At 36.5% G+C, this 20,092-nt stretch overlaps 2 protein-coding genes across 3 annotated transcripts; one reads left to right on the top strand and one right to left on the bottom strand.

The window, feature by feature from the left end:
- Positions 1-3,156: 3,156 nt before the first annotated feature.
- On the top strand, positions 3,157-5,466 carry LOC111463867 (transcription factor MYC4-like). The gene has a single exon (XM_023107800.1). It carries the CDS (start codon positions 3,368-3,370, stop codon positions 5,219-5,221), a length of 1,854 nt encoding a protein of 617 aa, XP_022963568.1. The 5' UTR covers positions 3,157-3,367; the 3' UTR covers positions 5,222-5,466.
- Positions 5,467-11,622: 6,156 nt separating this feature from the next.
- LOC111463869 lies at positions 11,623-14,307 on the bottom strand. Of its 2 annotated transcripts, none has more exons than XM_023107804.1 (2): positions 14,216-14,307; positions 11,623-12,544 (listed from the first exon to the last, which is right to left on the bottom strand). In XM_023107804.1, exon 2 carries the CDS (start codon positions 12,465-12,467, stop codon positions 11,946-11,948), a length of 522 nt encoding a protein of 173 aa, XP_022963572.1. In that variant the 5' UTR covers positions 12,468-12,544; positions 14,216-14,307; the 3' UTR covers positions 11,623-11,945. The 2 variants fall into 2 exon arrangements, with proteins under 2 accessions (XP_022963572.1, XP_022963573.1); XM_023107805.1 differs by lacking the exon at positions 14,216-14,307 and adding an exon at positions 12,720-13,275.
- Between the last annotated feature and the right edge of the window lie 5,785 nt (positions 14,308-20,092).

The following is a 20,092-nucleotide window of genomic DNA, read 5'->3' as shown; positions in this document are numbered from 1 at the left end:
GATGAGTCAAATCATCTCTTGAGTACCTGCACGTCGTATCTACTCGCTGAGTATATTTCACATTCTTTGACGACGTTCCTTTCCTTCTCTAGATTTGCGAGCTTGATGGGTCGTTTGGTCCTCATCCTTGGCCTGGGAGCCTTTAAACGGTTATCCTCATGATGAGTTAGCGTGATATCTCGAGTTGTCTGGTATGACCACATGTTAATTAATGAAATCGTTGTCGTGCCTCTCGAGAAGTGGTGATTTGCCTCTACACTTGAGGAGCGTAGATGAAAGATGATCCAACGACCTAATAACTAGGCTCCTACTTTTTTTTTTGCTTGAAGTTATAACTCACCATCGACGAGTAGTAGGTTTGTTTATCCTCTTTTGTTCTCTCTTTTCATGTCGAAACCTAGATGGAAGATCTCCACCCTTGATTCCTAATACGAGTTGAGCTGGTGTGGTCTGCCTATCCAAGCTTTTTTCAAGTGAGTTAGACCACACTCATATACGTAACATGTCTCTTCTGTCATCTGTCCTCGATTTTCGAGATGAGGGAGGCAATCTAGAATCTACAAGTAGGACAAGTCAGCACATATAAAACATATTTCAGGCTAGTGTCTAACTCCCACTACTACATGGTCTAAGGTTCTTTCGAGTCAGCTCAGATTGGCTCGATGACTCGATACTAACCTACGGATAATAAGTCAATGTGGTTGACTCTTCACTACGCAAAGGGCCACAAACTCAACACAAGGTGAGCGACTTGGTTGGCTAGCGAGGCACCATGACAAGCCGTTTATGGTTCTTTGTGAAGTATAGTTAAAAATGGAATAATATCTACGCTAAGGTAGCAACTGTATACAATCAAGCAACAAGGGATAAGTATATATATAGTTTCCACATGGAATAAGACGAGTTTTTCATCTATTTAGCCGATGAAGATGTACCTTTTACTTTTGTCATCTAACTTTGTTCTTCTTTGATCCAATACATGCATATAGGCTACACTTCGGAACACTTTTAAATGAGACACTGTAGGCTTTTGTTTGCTCCGTGTTTCTTGCGGTGTCTGGTCTCCCAATTCCACATGAAGACACCGATTCTACACATAAATCGTACTGAATACCGCCCGATACTCCTTTGATTTAATTTTACATGGAAATTTTTAATATTTTATTAAAAAAAATCTTGGAATATAATATATATATATATACATACATATATATATATATATATATATATATATATATATATCCTTTAATTTTAAATTTTTTCTGAATATTATTAAAAAATTTAAAAATTTAAAAATATTTTTTTGGACGATATTTTATTTATTAATTTAACCTAAAATAATAATAATAATAAGAGAAGAAGGCAAGGGATGACGTGGATTAGAGAGACCCTATCAGCATGAAAAACGTGTAATTGCAACTCCAAAATAATAAATAAATATTTATTTTCAAAATAATAATAATAATAATAATTCTTTTTTCTTTTTTTAATTTTTTAAGAAAAAAAGACAATTACCTTTTTTGGCTGTATTACGTGAAACCCATAGCTCGTCATCCATGTTTGCTTCTTCTATTCCACTGTCCCTAATTTATATATTTATATATTTTCATTTTTCTTTTCTAGAAATAAATTTAAAATTCATCCAAATCAACCCTTAATTTGTAGGTTTGAAATTGGTTCGGAGAGTTCAAATAACCGAGCGTCCAAAAAAAATGATCGATCAGTTAGGACAACAACCCTTTTCATCTTTCAAACAAGGGGCTCTGATTCTGGAAGAGGCCTATCGAATCACACAGAAAAGAGGATGAGCAGTAGACAACCTATTAGAAGGGCCTTCGGTCAAGGTCCAATCGCCCATACATATGCTATTTTTTAGTATGGTATAATCATTTGAAGGGCTTTTGAGTGAGGTCCAAACGACTATACATACATACTATTATTTGCTGAGCCGAAGACATCCACTGTTACAAAAAAAGGACAAAAAAGTCTCGAGCCAACAAACATAGCATTAGATCTGCCTTGATATCGCTCTCATTAGCATTGTCAAACCCACGTAACTTACTTTCACCGCCAAATTAGATTAAGAGTATCATTTGACAACAATCACGTACTAATGTCAAAAAAAAAACACACCATTATTGCAAATGATTAAGCTCTTTTAACACGTTCTTCATCACATCGTCCATTTCAACTTTACATTATAATTCAATTTAATATTATTTTTTTAAAAAATGATAATTTCAAGTTACTTAAATTATAATTTAGGATAATAATTTTAATTCAAAAAGTAATTTAAATGTGATAATATTTAAATAAATTTAGATTTGAAATTGTTTGTTTCTTAGGAAGTAGGTGGGAATTGGAATTTCATTAAACCAAGTTTATTATTTATTTATTTATGTATTTATTTACGGGTTTAATTATTGAACCGATCAGGTGTAATGTTTTTGAGTTGGTAAAGTTATGAGCAGTGACAGAGGGAACACTTGGGTGAGGCCTTGTTTGACGAAATTTCATCACGGCCTCCAATTGGAACCTGCCACGTGTATAAGGTCACCAAAACACCAACAACAGAATCTCCAGAAAAATAACAGACCAATCAACGTAAGGGCGCGTGTTTCATCGCATTAATGTCATTCATCCACTCCAAATGGAAGACTGCCACGTAGGATGCCAAGTAATTCCAACCCATATTGAAGTGTTTGTAGATTGAACTAGGCTAGTTTGCAAGATCCCACATCGATCGTGGAAGAGAACGAAACATTTTTTTATAATGATGTGAAAACCATTCCTTAAAAAACACGTTTTACAACATTGGGAGGTGCGGAAGGGAATATTCAAAGAAGACAATATCTGTTAGCGATGAGCTTGAGATGTTACAAATGGTATCAAACTGGGTTCGGGCAATGTACGAATGAAGAGGTTAAGCCCTAAAGAGGATGCTGGGCCTCGAAGGGGTGGATTGAGGGTCCCACATAGACTGGAAAGGGGAACGAGTGCCATTGATGATGCTGGGTCTCGAGTAGATTGTGAAATTTCACATATTAGCAGCGGGTTTGAGCAACCTAACGATAAATGTTTTGGATCGAATTAGTTCGAGTTATGTGTTCCGTTAGCCGGCTGCTATAGGTCTCTCTCCTCCACTTGCCTTTGTTCGTACATTTTATTTTCTCTCTCTAAACTAAAATTCAACTAAAATAAATGATAATATCAGACGCAGCCCAAATTTTGTCTCCCTCCAATCCCTAACACCATTTATTTTCTGCCTCTATCAGCTTAGCCGCGGGAACCGTACGGTAATTTCACCACTTCTCCGGTGACAATCCGGCGAATCTGATTCGACACTGGACTCCGATCAGTGTATGGAATGACTGACTACCGACTGCCGCAGGCGATGAATCTCTGGGCGGATGAGAACGCGTCGATGATGGACGTGTTCACAAGCACCGATCTGAGTTCCTTATGGGTTACGCCGCCGCTGCCTCAGCCACAGCCACAGCCGCAGCCGCAGCCGCTTTATTCCTCTGTTTCCACGGCGATTGAACCAAGTAAACCCGTCGGTCAAGAGCCGCCGCCGCCGCCATCCTTGGCGGTTTTCAACCAGGAGACTCTGATGCAGCGCCTCCAAGTGTTGATTGAAGGCGCTCAAGAGAGCTGGACTTACGCTATCTTCTGGCAATCTTCGTACTACTCCGGTGGTAACCTCTTAGGGTGGGGCGATGGATACTACAAAGGCGAAGAAGATAAAGAGAAGGCTAAATCGAGCACCTCAAAAACAGAGCAAGAGCGCCGGAAGACGGTACTTCGCGAACTCAACTCTCTCATTTCTGGTTCCCCTGCCTCCGATGACGACGCCGTCGACGAGGTCGTCACCGACACCGAATGGTTCTTCTTGGTGTCGATGACTCAATCGTTCGTCTCTGGTGTCGGATTACCGGGACAAGCGTTTTTAGATTCGAACCCTATTTGGATTAGCGGTTCCGATCGGCTTGCGAGCTCGTTCTGTGAACGAGCTCGTCAGGGTCAGATTTTCGGATTGCAAACAATGGTTTGTATTCCGTTGGTGAACGGAGTGGTTGAATTAGGGTCGAGCGATTTGATTTTCCTGAACTCTGATCTGATGAATAGGGTTAGGGTTTTGTTTAATTTCAATAATCTGGAGGCGGAGACTTGGCCAATTAGTGGCGAGAATGACCCGTCGCTTTGGATCACTGAGCCATTATCAAACACCATTGAAATTAAGGACGCCATTGAAACTCCAAGTTCTTCTGTTCCTCCTCCGCCTCAAAAGAGTAACCGGCAGCCGCAGCCGGTTCAGAAACAGAGCTTCTTAACCCCCAAGGAATTGAACTTCTCTGAATTTGGGTTTGAGAATGGCAGCTTGAAGGCGGAATCCGGGGAGATTCTTAATTTTAGTGGCACCAAGAAGAATTCTCACCCCAAAACAGACAACATCTTGCCTTCTGGCAACCCGGGCGGCGGCGATGAGAACAAGAAGAAGACATCCAGTAACGAAGAGGGGATGCTTTCTTTTACATCTGGTGTGATTCTTCCATCCTCTGGCACCGCGAAATCAACCGGTTGCATTGTCGATTCCGACCACTCCGACCTCGAAGCATCGGTGATACGTGAGGTGGAGAGTAATAGAGCGGTGGAGCCGGAGAAACGGCCGCGAAAACGAGGTCGAAAACCAGCAAATGGTAGAGAAGAACCATTGAATCATGTTGAAGCAGAGAGGCAGAGAAGAGAAAAACTAAACCAAAGATTCTACGCTCTTAGAGCTGTGGTTCCAAATGTATCAAAAATGGACAAAGCTTCACTTCTTGGCGATGCTATTTCTTACATTAATGAGCTCAAAGGGAAGCTTCAAACTGCAGAATCAGATAAGGAGGAGCTACAAAAGCAATTGGATTCAGTGAAGAAGTTCATATCAAGCTCAGATCAAGACGTAAAAGCGTCAAATTATGGCATCGAAACCGATATCGACGTGAAGATAATCAGCTGGGACGCGATGATCCGGATCCAATCTAGTAAGAAGAACCATCCCGCTGCACGGCTGATGGCGGCATTGGAGGAACTTGATTTGGATATCAGCCATGCGAGCATTTCAGTTGTGAATGATTTGATGATCCAACAAGCAACTGTGAAGATGGGCAGTCGGTTGTACACTCAGGAGCAGCTCAGGATAGCTCTGTCGTCGAAAATGGCCGCCGCTCGGTAGCTCCCTAACTCGGTAGCCATTGTTGGGTTATAAGAGCTCCGACCAAGCTCTGTAAAACACTGTTCTTGTTCTTAGGTAGATGATTCACATGAAGAAAGAAGAAGGTAGTGGCTTTGCTTGGCTCCATTCACGTGAACAGTTAAAACAACTTTCAATTATTGTATATATACAAAGCCATAAAAATGTGAACGCAAATAAAAGCAGATTAATTAAAGAGTTTAATTAATTTACTTTGTATCATTAAAGGTTGGTTCATAATGTTTCGTAGTTAGCTCGTAATAACTCTAAGTGTCTATGTGGGTGCTATTATGAGTTTTGTTTGGTCGGTGGACATATCAACTTCGGGTTTACACTTTAGTCACTTTTGACTACACCTTCGATTCTCACACTTTAGTTCTATTGACATGGCTAAGTTTAGGGCATGATTTTGATACCATGTTAGAAATCACGACTCTCCACAATGGTATGATATTGTCCACTTTGAGTATAAGCTCTCGTAGCTTTGCTTTGTGCTTCCCCAAAAGACCTCGTACTAATGGAGATAGTATTTATTACTTATAAACCCATGATCTTCCACTAAATTAACTAATGTGAGACTCACTCCCAATAATCCTCGATTTTCAACAAGCTATGCATTAACGGTGTAATTAATTCACTTATAATAATTAAAATTTGAAGACCCAAAAATCTCTATCCAATTCAACCCGAACAATACTGGTTGGGTTCAAATAAATGAACAACATTTAATTTTATTAAAAATAAATAAATTTAGAGATATAAATGAATATTTGTGAATAAATAAAGAAAAATGAAATATAGCGTAATAAATACGACATTCACGAGTCAAAAATGAAATAAAACTTGCTGAATGTGTGTAGCATATTTGATTTAAACAATTTAATGTCAAATCATAATAAAATAATGTTGAAAAAGAACGCAATAAAAATATAAAAAAAAAATTATTTATTTATTTATTTATTTGTGTCGATTCCCTTATGAACTTTTAATTTAAAAAGGCGGCCCAACCAAAAGTGGGTGACAGAACATATTCAATTAATCTTTAAAATCAAATTCATTATAGATTCCTTAATTGTTTTACAAAAATAGTTACCATTCCAATAATATTAGATCTGTTTTAGTGTCTTAGTGACCCGAGCCACTCAAATAGACTCAAATAGAGTTCAAAACTCAACCATTCATTTTCGGGTCGGGTTGAATTAAGTTATTGTTTTTAATTATTTTAAAAAATTATATTTATTCACAGTAAAATTTCATACAACTCAAATATCAAACATTCACAAGTCACACCGTATAGCAGGGTTGGGTTGGATTGCAACACTATTATTGAGTTGGTGGGGTTGACCCTACAATAAAAAGATCTATCCCGCCAACTGATCCAATTTCTATTTTTTTTTTTAAATTCAACCCAATAATAATAAAAAAAAAAACTTAGCTCGAACCAATCTTTAAATTTCTATTCGGTAGTCTGGTTATTCTTTGGTCATATGAACACTTCCGTTGTACGAATATTTCTTTTTTTAGTTTGATTCAATAAGTTATTTATTATTCTTTCTAAGCATAAGACTTAATTTCGAACATTTAGCTTTTTAGCATCGAAATCTTTCGATATCAAATTCAAATTCATTTAATGTGAAAAAGGTATTCTTCATTAATATAATTTTTTTAATTTCTCATTAAACACATTTTTTTTTAATGTTGGGTATCCAAGTCAATCGTCTGACCAATAAATTCTATTTTATCGAAAAAAAATTAAAAATTTAAATTTATTAAATATTTTTAAATTATATATATATATATTAATGTAGAGAATAAATCCGTAGTTATCCTTAATTTTTGTATTATGTCTAAACACATTGTATTGACCATTTGCATGACATTTTTGCAATTAGTCTCAAAAGCCAACTGAAATAATTCTATAACTCGACCAACTGAAACCAAATATATTCATGAACGTACCCATTTTCCTAATTTGTAATTATTACAAAATCGAAAATTAGGAAAACAAAAACGTATAGATATTTGCAATAATCCACCGAATTTCAAAGTTGTAAGGGTATTATTGAAACTTTTGAAAGTTTCGAGGGTATTTTTGAGGCAAAGTGCAAGTTTCATGGATATTTTTATTTAATGTTTTATTTATAATTTAATATTATTCATGGTATGGTATGAAGCACTCATAATTTTGAGTATAATCTTGAATAGTACGGAGTTGATATACATAATGATCATGTTCAGGTAATAACCTAGAAAGTCAGTATATGAATAAGGTTGAGTTTCTTATCCGAGTAATACAATTGAGATAGTCCACTTTAAAATTGTTACAAATAATTTGATATAAATTGTTCACGTAGATTTAAGACTGAATTATGAAATAATTATTATTTATTTATAAATCATATTTAATTGTGAACTTTGACTATTAAAAATATAATAATAATATTTATTGTTATTATTATTATTATTATTATTATTCAATTATTTTCGGCTGGAAATTTTTTTGTTTTTTTTAAATGATAATGCATCATCTTCGTTGAATGTGAGATGTGCAATGTGAAATGGGAAATAATAAATTTATTTAATTATATCCTCGAACAAAAATTCAATGAAAAGAAGATCGAAAATGAGACGAAGGGTTGTATGGCTATGCTAAGTTCACGAGACTTAGATCGATCAAGTTCGTTACTAAATTCATGTTCGACAACATTTTTAAATTGAAAACAAACGAAAATATGCATGCTCGATAGAAAACAGAAAGCTCTATAAAAGTATAGGCTGAGTTTACAAACGAGTTAAAAGAGAGTTTAAGACCGTTCAAAGTAAAATTACTAAAACGGAGCTAAATGGGAGGTGAGAGTATGTTGAAATTTATTTCATAAAGACTCGTGATTAATAATAATTTGATTATTTTATTTTTCAATACTGAAAATGTTAAAGTTATTATTAGTGTAATCTTAAACAATATGTAACTGAATATCAGATAATCATAAAACAATAGGTAATTGAATATCAGATAATCATAAAACATTCTAACAATGCATCATAAAGCAATCCTCCAGTGTGCCGATGTGACACATATACAACCCCAGTATTAAGTTATACTAATAACATGTTAATATTAAACTTTTATAATAAACAAATTATAATTACACGAGACATATAAATTACCTTAAAATTCTACTGCGTAGGACCTAAGATTCATCAATGAAATGAGCAATGATTATCATATATCCCTTCTTCTGGTTACTTGCAGTCACCAAAATATCGAACCATGAACGAAGAAAGGCATGAGAGAAAAACATATTGGCTAGTGACTGTGAGGCCCCAATTCTTGACAGGAGGGAACAACCTCTGCCTTTCCATCCATCGGACAGATAGAGAGGGAGGGCAGAGCTTTTTTTTGGTTTTATCATGTTGTCGAAGAGTTGAACAATGGTTTTTCGTGTTGTCAAAGAGTTGAATGATGAAAATAGATGGCGAGTGCCTAATCGAATTGATCGGGTCATGTAGGAACAAGGTTCAAGTCTACCGGTCTGTTAGGATGCTTCAACTGCATACATCACTGCACTTCCACTTGACACCTATCGTGATGATAAACGAGTCATCTCGCTCTGACCTAGTAAATTGTTGTAGTGTCTCAACATAAAACATATGTGTTTGGAGCATCAAACAGTGTCGAAAGGGTATCAACAACACCAAGGAATTGTTAAACAACCTTCATCTTTGTAGCACTGAGACACTCATTTGTAGCATCGCTCGATGTTATAAATGTCCTCAACTCATAGTTTTGCAGCGTCGAGATGCTATGTCCTCGACTATGGAGCCCATGCCAATCAATCAAATTAAAAATTACATATTGGTTTAAATCCTATCCATATTTCTACAATATACCCTCTTCTCTACTTTGAGATCAATAACGTGAGATCCCACATCAGTTAGCGAAGAAAACGAAACATTCTTTATAAGGGCGTGAAAACCTCTCCTTACCACACCCATTTCAAAATCCTTGTACGAAAACAGAAGAACGGACAGCATAAAGAGATAATATATGGTACAGGTGAGCTTGAAGTGTTACAAATATGATCCTCGTGCCTATAGATGAGCATTTTTTTAGACAAATTGGATGAAAACGAAGCTTAAAATGGATAGCTATTTGTGGTGAGAGCTATAAATAGGGTTAGTCGAAGCAAAGATATCGGGTATGATAGGTATATGAACTGAAACTCAAACAAAAACTAGTTTGGTTGTTACCATTCCAACCCAAAACCCAAGCTTTGATCTCATGAGTCATGACTCCTTTCTCTCTTAATCTCTCCCAATCTCTCTCTTTGCTATACATTCCAAAGGAAGCTCCATAAACAAACAAGTCCTTAAGCAAACATTGTGTAAACATGAATTGCCTATCATGCCAAGCCCTTCCAAGGACCCAATCTGATAGGGAGGATGAAGCTCAAGAGACCTCTTCTAGCGTACGCCAATCGTGTTGCCTACACATATCACGGCGGTGGTCGACCGAGCTGACACCTCGGTCCTATGAGTCGATCAAATCCAACAACAATATTGCCTCATCTTTGCACCAGAAGGCCAAGAATCGTCGTATTCAGAGCGATTGTGGCTGGAAAGAACCGAGGTTGATTCGGTGCTCTGGGATGAGAAGGAATTGGAGCTTTGAGGAGTTGGGGTTGAGAGATCAAAAGAAAGGGAGGTTCCATTGAGGTCTTGTTTTTCCCCACATTGCTTCTTTCTCTCGTGTTTATATTTCGTTAATAATGTTCATACTTCATTGGCTAAACGTTCTAAATGTTATAGGTATGAATTTCCACATTTTTAACTCAAACCGAAGAAAATAATAATAAACTAGCCGGGCACAAGAAATATCTCATTGACCTTTCCCTTGTTTAACCAATGCAAACAACGGATTTTTTCATCCAATACAAACTAGAGTTACTTATCATGAATATTGCCGATGTATATATATACATATATACACACATATATATACATATATACACACATATATATACATATATACACACATATATATACATATATACACACATATATACACATATACATATATACACACATATATACACATATACATATATACACACATATATATACATATACATATATACACACATATATATACATATACATATATACACACATATATACATATACATATATACACACATATATACATATACATATATACATATACACACATATATACATATACATATATACATATATATATGATATACATATATATATTAATATTAATCTCCAACATCTTAGATGATCTTATTTGAAAATTTCTATAGGGGAATACCTTAAAATGATGTATTAATACAATAAAATTTTTGTGTCCTTAATAATTTAATATTTTATTGTAATGAATTTAGTTTTATATGTTATTTTGTAAAACAAGTTAATTTATATTGCTTTTAATTTTCTTTTATTAATTTCAATTTTAATGTAAAATTCTATTGGACTGATCTTGATGGGTAGTAAAATAAAAAATAAATTAAAATGAAAATAAAAACTTTATTGTGCATTTTTTAGGTTAAAAATAATAAAATAATACTTTTGTTTCTATTTTTTTATTTTGAGAAAAAACGGTGGATTTGAGTTTGTTATTTACGAAATTTCTATTGGATTCGGGGAATGTTTATGTAAAAACGAGAAACAAGAAAACATAAAGATCAATGTCCGCAACGTATTGAGATGTCAGTATCTAGTAGTGAATGTGTTCCCGGGTCTATCTGCAACATTATAGTGCAAATGTGTTCCTAGGTCTATCATCAACATTCTAGTGAAAATCATCTCTATCTTTTTCAAAGCACATCAAGACCAAAACAATGCTTTCATGTTCCTTGATAGTTTGATTGGGTAGGGGCGGAAGATATTAATAAGCGGAAGATATTATTAAATGAGTGAATATCGATCTCTTTTAGCTCTTCGTACTCATATTCCTTTGTTGTCCATGTCTCTTACAAAAAAATGTATAAAAAGCTCTACCAAAGTAGTTTGCATATCTCGTACCACGACCAGATCCTAGTATAGATTCCAAATGCTCTCATAAGGCTGCACACGGTCTACAACTGGATTCTCGTATAGATTCTAAATGCTCATATAGGGTTGCACGAAAAGCTCCCTTAAGACCCTATCATTATAGATTTGGTATCAATCGTGACATTTGAGAAACTTGTTTGGACTTTCCCTGACTTCTCCCTCGACTTCCCCCTCAAAATTTTTAAGACGTGTCTATTGAGGAGAGATCTCACTATAACATTATCTAATAGGCCCTCCATGGGAGACTTACATTAGACTAAAACAAACAGCTGATCACATTTTGAACCAAGCAAGATGCTATAAAATTAGAATGAACAAACTGTGTGACATTAATATAAGGGATATCCATATTCAACAGGGATAAATAAACATGTATATCTACACCTCCAAACTTACACATATTTGAAAACACTTCCGATCGCCTTCAACCCGACCCGGGAGAGATCTACCTTCTTTCTCAACCCAATCTATGCATACAACGCCATCGTCATCGTCATCGGTTGAATGTTTGTTCTAGACGATACGAAATCACAGCAAAAGCCCCAACTACAACAGCGAAATCATAAGAATAATGTCATACATGTTATCAATAATTTAGGAATGCGAACTCGAACTCGAACTCAGCTCTTTAATTCTTCTTCTTTCTCGCATCTGCTTTCCAATTTCTTCGACCGAGCACCTTTTTCGCTGTCTCTGAGACGAGCTGTTCGGTAGGTGGCTCTGAGTGTGATCGTGTTTCTGATTGTGGTTCGGGATGAGAGGGCTGGCACTGGATTTGACCCTCACTGGTTGATGATTTTGCAGCCATATTAGAACTATTACAAGAGGCTTCTTCTAACCCTCTTGATACACTGGCATTTCTTGCTTCCTTCTTCCAATTTCGACTACAATGAACTCGAGTCAAGGGATTGTTCGCAACACCATTTGGTTGAAAATATGTTCCTGTTTGAGTAGGGTGTTTTATGGTTGAAGCCTTCTTTATTTCTTCTTCTAAACGTTTCCGAGCTCTATATCTGCGTTGCCTTTCTCGATTCTTCAGTCGACGAGTCATGATATCGTTGTCTATTCTGATGTATTTTTCTTGATCTGCGAGCTTCATCGGAAAACTACTCTCTGCTTCAGCAACGTGCTTATTTTGCACGATTTCCATTTCGAAGGTCGGATTCAAATCACTGCTTCATCGCCTAACCCTTTATCTTTCAGACGACTTGCCAACAGTCTACGAACCTAATACACAAAAATGAATGTTCTGTCAATATACAACGAATAATTAACACAAAATTCAAGATTCTACAAAAATACAAATGTGAATTGTTGCAGATAAAAGAGTTTTACAATAAAAAGCAAAAGATATTCATAAACTACACTTTTGGAGTCGATCTACTAAAAGATTCGAGCTAACCGACGCAGCATTCCAACTAGTTCAAAGGCGCTATAACCGAACTGGTAAAACGAGAAATTTTCTTCAGTTTTTGCTAAATCAAACCATTCGATGTTACTACTACAAAAAACGCTCGACTTCTCTTCACCGTGCTGCATACATGAATGCAGATGTTTCTGTTCAATAGAATATTAGAAATCAAGCACTTGATATTCGCACATCAGTATAACAATTGAGCAACTTACAGATATGAAACACAATCTGACTAGAAACCATGCAACATTTAACAATATGATATTATCTACTTTGAGCATAAACCACCTAGACTTTATTTTTTGTTTCACCCAAAAGGTCACATATCAATGAGGATGGTCTTCCCCTTATCTAGCCAAGGCGGGACTTCGGTTGCATTCACAACAATCTTTTCCTTGAACAAAGAAACATCCAGCCGGGTGAGTGTATCACATAATCAGACCAAATCCTCTTCACACGATACACACCACCTGTTCGATAAGCTCGACCACAAAACACTATGACTATGCCATCGATGCACACTAACACAACTAAGTTAGAACTAAGACTTTGATACCATTTGTTAAGGGCACATATCTCCATAATCGTATGACTGTCTACTTTGGGCATAAGCCCTCATGGTTCCGTTTCGGAAACACCCCAAATGTCTCATACTATGCAGGCCTTTTCATTCTTATTACAACGTCCTCGACCATAGAATTCGGTCTGAGGGGTCAACCCAGTGGCTTCTACGAGGAAAGCGGCACAAAGAAGGCTCCAGGGCTTGTTAAGGAAGGCGGCATGGCTAAGTGAACCCCGCCCAGTAGACTCCCAGCTTGGCTCATCCCCTTCGTCAGCTCTATTATCGGGTACTATTACGTAGGTTAGTAAAGTTTGAATGTATGGCTGTTTTCCAGAACAATATATACTCGAATTTAAAGAATAAACGAGATGCTGTAGATATGAGTAAAACAGGGCTTTTGTGTTCCTTTTACAAAAGCTTCCATTTCCATATGGGAAGAGTAGCAGAACAACTTGGAATCCAATTAGAGCATGTTAAAAGAGAAAGGGATAGGAATACAATTCACTATGCGAAAAGATAAAAGAAATTAGGGCATCAGTTTGACCAATAGCTACCAAAATACAAACATCTTCCTCATTTAACACCATAATAGAGGGCTTTTTGTGTAAAAATTTCACCGATTCAGAAGCTAGAATCTGGGGATTCACATTTGGGATTTGAAAACAGAACAAGAACCTAAGAACCAGGAAGATCCAGAAATAACCGAGAAGGGGAAATACGAGATAGCCAATAAATATTGAATCAAATCACTGAAACGAAAAACAGGAAGAGAAATATTGAATCTAGGTAAGGTGGAGGATGACGGAGGCGAAAAAAGGGGAAAAATCGATCCAGAAAGAAAAATTTGAGGAAAATTACAGCTGAAGAACGTAAAATAGAGAAAATGAATAAAAAAGAATCGAGAGAAAAGCAATATAAATACCTTGGAAATGAAGATCTGCACGCGTTGATTGGAACTATTCACGGAGGAGATAGAAGAAGGGGAAAGCTATATATAGAGAAGGAGACTAGAACGATGATCTATGATTTTCAGACGCACGTAATGGACGGAGGATTCGCTCGAAATGTTTTTTTTTTTTTTTTTTTTTAAATTAATTTTAAAAAATACTCCAAAATAATATTTTTATTTTTATTTTTTATATTTTTATCATTAATTTTGAATAAAAAAACTATTATTGGCATTTTTGAAACATATTAACTTAAAAGATAAAACAATGTTAAATATTTCATACATAATAAAATAAAAATAAAATAAAATGGATTAAAATGATGTGCTAGAGTGACCTGAGTTCTACAAAAATGGAAACGAGCTACCCTATTTAGGTTCGATGGTATTTGATGCACATCAACCGTACATGGGTATCTTGCATTTTTGTGGAATATAAAAGTAGCACAATATTTACCGGAAATAGTTAATAAGTGACTATACTATTGCGTTAGAAAATGCAAACACATGTAACATGAATTAAATCTATCATTTAAAATCGTATTCTCTTAGGTGTCTTTCCCGTTCGAGTCATCAGATGTGTATTTACTACTCTACACACGACCCATACATGTGAATGTGGACCCACTAGACGGTTCGCCCTGGGCCTCGTGTGGGCCAGGCTAGGGTCTTTGGTGCTTTTGTCGGACATCCAAAAGGAATAGCGACTGTCATATGATCGTGATAAATATAATGATCATTTTCTATTTCATAACGTACGCGTTCGTACTAATCATAAGCTGAAACATCCTGATGCACGTGAACATACATTTATGCATGAGGTTCCAACATTTGGCCAGGCTAGGGTCTTTGGTGCTGGTGTCGGACACCCAAAAGGAATAGCGACCGTCATAGGATCGTGATAAACATGATGATCATTTTCCATTTCATAACGTATGCGTTTGTACTAATCATAAGCTGAAACATCCCGATGCATGTAAACATACATTTATGCATGAGGTTCCAACATTTTTTGTTTGTAAAGAAATCATACAAAGAACCCCGTTTTCCAATTTCATTTCATTCATAGCATAACTTTTAAAACATGTCTCGGGTTGTATCTCATAAATATCCTTATCTCAAAAGGTTTCATCACATGTCATACATGTCATGGCCCAACGTAATTATGTCACAGTGTATCATAGCATTTCATAGCATATTACAATTTTTCAAGGCATAATATGACATCCATTTGTATTCTAATGTTAGAAGGGCATATCACATTAGAATAATGCATTTGGATCTCACAATCCACCCCGTTGGAGGCCAGCGTCCTCGCTGACACATTACCTAGTGTCGGGCTCTAATACCATTTGTAATGGTCCAAGCCCCATCACTAGCAGATATTGTCCTTTTTGGGCTTTCCATTCTGGACTTCTTCTCAAGGTTTTAAAATGCGTATGCAAAGGAGAGGTTTCCACACCCTTACAAGGAATGCTTCGTTCCCCTCTTCAACCAACGTGGGATCTCACATAAATTCTAACGCCGGAGTCAGAATGACAACAAACTATAAATATGGGAGATATACACCCACTAAAGTTACGCAACTTAACCTAAGCTCAACTTGACATCTCGTGTACATCACTATCTTAAGCATCAAAGGTGTTGAATAGATCAAAATCTTTCATCCTACTAACAGAAGAATAATAAAATTCTTGATTATGTCATCCGCTAAAGAGGTTGATCCAAGAACGAATTTCTTTTATATTTTTGTTATTGTCTTTCGCATGAGACCTTCGCAACAATATGATCACTATATGTTACGCTCGATTGGATTCAAACTCTCATCAAAGTATAACATAGTTTAACTCCGAAGTAAAAAGTTCCATATATATCCTAGTAACAATTAACTAACGATTGTATTGTATATGTCTAGGTAAATAAAGTTAAAAAATTAAGAATATTTAGACTGTACAGCCGGTTAATCTAACAATATACCAAGTTTATTCGACTATATACATTAGACAAAACCCAACTGGGTTGTAAAAGAAGTGAGTAAATTAAACTCCAAAGCAAATGAAGACTCAAAACATCTTTTGTTTCGTTATATTGCTTACTTTTGAATCAAACATGATTATTAACTCATGTTTTGCACAATCTGATTCCTAATACTCGCTCCCAGGGACCTCGTGGAAAGTGATCATTTTGAATCAAATGAATGGTTTAGCTCTGTTGGTTCACTGCAAGTCAAAAGATAGCGATTTTGGTGAGCAACAGATCTTGCCGGGAGGCAATTTCAATTGGAGCTTTGAAGAAAATTTTTGGCAGACAACATTGTATTGGTGCAATTTTATGAGCAACCACGGACGTGCTTCTGGTGAAGTATTTTGGCCAAAAAAAAGGAATTGGCTTGGTGCTCAATGTGACCATCGTAACTGCATTTGAGTTGCTAGCGAGAATGGTATTTTCTTACGTCTTGGTTCTCAAGATTTGTATCAATTAATGTACCCATGGAAATGATGTAACCCAACACTTACGAACATAATTATCGATCGAGGCATAATGCTTTATAAATGAAAACTCTTGTGACTTTTTTAAAGGTCAATCCTTCCGTTCTTGTTAAAACTCAACATAGTTATATTTTGTTCTTAATTCATCGTTAAATATGTAAGATCTCACATCGGTTGGAGAGCGGAACGAAGCATTTCGTGTGGAAATCTCTCCTTAGTAGACGCGTTTTAAAATCGTGAAGCTTACGACGATTCGTAAATAGCTAAAGCGGACTATATTTGTTAGTGGTGGACTTGGACAATTTTTGAAGCATGAAAGTCCTTGATGCTATGATTAAATTTTCAGGTATCACATAGTGGATGTTGATTTTCATATAGTAAAAATTACACGTTTTAGGTTTCACGTTTTCGAAAAGACATTGAAGAGCATGAAAATATCTCATTTTTGTTGGTGGTTTGATGATACCCACTCCAAATTATAGTGTTGGTTAAGGTGTTACTTCCTATATGCCAATATTCAAACATGATCTTTGTGAGTATCAAAAGCTTTCCACTTATGATATCTATTTTACCCTTTTGCTTCCCTAGATGTTCATTTTTTCTTTGCAACTTGCACACACCCACTCATTATTGCCTACTACTCCAAGTCCTTCTCGACGCTCTTATCGTCATATTTTTCGATAAACAAATTTATCGTAGGCTAATTGAGAGAACTTCGACCTAATGATACAATTGTGAATTTGTGACAAAACGCATGTTTTCTTAGGGATGTATATAGATTGAGTTAGGTTTGTTGTGTTGGTGACTCGAACAACTCGAATAGAGCTCAAATTGGGTTGGATTGAGTTGTCAAGTTGTTTTTTTTGTAACGACCATAAATTTTTGCATGCTCAAATTCGTTGCTAATTTTATCAGAAGTCTCTATCCTCCGTATAGAGATTATGGCACATGCATAGGGTAGACTCATATTTAAACTCCTAGTCTTAAGTTATAATAGGTTATTTTGCATTTTATTGTTTTACATTATTTTATTTTGTAATTGTTTTTATTTTTTTTGAATTTCAATATTTCGTATTTAAACACGTAAAATCATGACTATGTTCCAGAGAAGATGATGTTTTATAAATGTTTTCGACATTTATATTATAGATAATGTTTTCTTTTAAGAGATATTTCCGAATTAGTCATCAGCATGTGTGATATCCCACATTGGTTGGGGAGGAGAACAAACCACCATTTATAAGGGAGTGGAAACCTTCCCTTAGCAGACTCGTTTTAAAGCTTTGAGGGGAACCTTGAAAGGGAAAGCCCAAAGAGGACAATATCTGCTAGCGGTGGATCTGGATCGTTACAAATGATATCAGAGCCAGACACCGGACGATGTGCCAGCCTTCTCGCTGTTCCCTGAAGGGGGGTAGACACGAGGCGGTGTGCCAGTAAGGACGCTGGCCCCAAAGGGGGGTGGATGTGGGGGCGGTCCCACATCGATTGGAGGAAGGAAAGAGTGCCAGCGAGGACTTCTCGCTGTTCCCTGAAGGGGGGTAGACACGAGGCGGTGTGCCAGTAAGGACGCTGGCCCCAAAGGGGGGTGGATGTGGGGGCGGTCCCACATCGATTGGAGGAAGGAAAGAGTGCCAGCCTTCTCGCTGTTCCCTGAAGGGGGGTAGACACGAGGCGGTGTGCCAGTAAGGACGCTGGCCCCAAAGGGGGGTGGATGTGGGGGCGGTCCCACATCGATTGGAGGAAGGAAAGAGTGCCAGCGAGGACTTCTCGCTGTTCCCTGAAGGGGGGTAGACACGAGGCGGTGTGCCAGTAAGGACGCTGGCCCCAAAGGGGGGTGGATGTGGGGGCGGTCCCACATCGATTGGAGGAAGGAAAGAGTGCCAGCGAGGACGTGCCAGTAAGGACGCTGGCCCCAAAGGGGGGTGGATTTGGGGGCGGTCCCACATCGATTGAAGGAAAGAGTGCCAGCGAGGACGCTGGACCCCGAAGGGGGGTGGATTGTGATGTCCCACATTGGTTGGGGAGGAGAACAAACCACCATTTATAAGGGTGTGGAAACCTTCCAAAGAGGACAATATGGACAATATTTACTGGATCTGGGTCGTTACAGTATGAGATGTCCAAAGCTGGATCTGAGTGAACCGGACCCAAAAAAATTCACTACAAACTAATTTGTTCAATTTTTGTCGAGCTATTTGCTTAAATTAGAAAACGGTATGTCCTAGTACGATATTGTCCACTTAGAGTTTAAGCTCTCAGCTTTTCTTTGGGCTTCCCCAAAAGACCTCGTAAGACCTCGTACCAACAGAGATAGTATTCCCCACTTATAAACCCATGATCTTTGAGTAGTTATACATTGGAAGATACACTTTATGCGTGTAACTTTCAATTATTTTTAGTCTTTCTTAACTATTATATCTTTAAAATCACTCTCTCTTCTTTAAAATCACTCTCTTTCGACTGTGGTCTGGATTCTTCCATGTATCTCTCGTTTACTCTAGCGTAACAAATGATCTTGTCAATTTGAATATAGCTCAATTATGTTTGAATTTATATTAGTTATATAAGTTACAAATATTTAAATATTGATCCCAGAATAACTCGATCAACCAAAGCATTAGTTACTTCATTTGGTCGTGGTTCAAATGTTTCCTTCATTTTTTCTCTCTCTATATTTAATATCTTTAAATATATTAATACATGAAGTTAAAAAATAAATAAAGAAGGTAAAATAATTAAGATTAAATAGTAAGTTCGATGTAGAACTTTCAAATAGAGCATCTAGATCTAAACTTTTGTACTAAGAATAAAATATTTCACATTACTTTAAAAGATTCTATTTATTCTATTTTATATATTTATAGCTAAAAAGACTCTAAACTTTAAAAATATTATAATGAGTAGACGAAATGTTCGGTGAAGTCTAAGTTCAAAAACCTATTAGAAACTTCATAAAACTATAAGTTTAGTTTGAACTAAGCCTCCATTAGACAAAAATTCAAATTTAAGAATCTACTGGAAAGTTTCGATCGTTCATAGACCAGATAGACAAAAACAAAATATCAAAATTCAGAGACTAAACTTGTAGTATAACCTAAAAGATCATTGACACGTCAATTCAAGAATGAGAGACTAAACTTAAAATTTAACGGGTTTTGAAATAACCCTAGAAACGAAGAAAGGGGGCATTAGGTGGGTTTCTAATATCAAACTGAAAGAGGAAGGAAACCCTAAGGAGGTGAGGAGGTATACCAAACTTGGAGTCCTATAACTTGGAGAAGGACCAAATGGTTGGGGATTGGTTTTTGAATCAAGAGGAGAGGAAGTGTAACACCCCAAAACCGTGAGCTTGACAACGATA

Source organism: Cucurbita moschata, unplaced genomic scaffold, assembly GCF_002738365.1.
Source record: "Cucurbita moschata cultivar Rifu unplaced genomic scaffold, Cmos_1.0 Cmo_Scf00029, whole genome shotgun sequence".
NCBI lineage: Eukaryota > Viridiplantae > Streptophyta > Magnoliopsida > Cucurbitales > Cucurbitaceae > Cucurbita > Cucurbita moschata.
The sequence above is the reverse complement of the archived record's forward strand: the minus strand, read 5'-3'. Positions and strand labels throughout refer to the sequence as shown.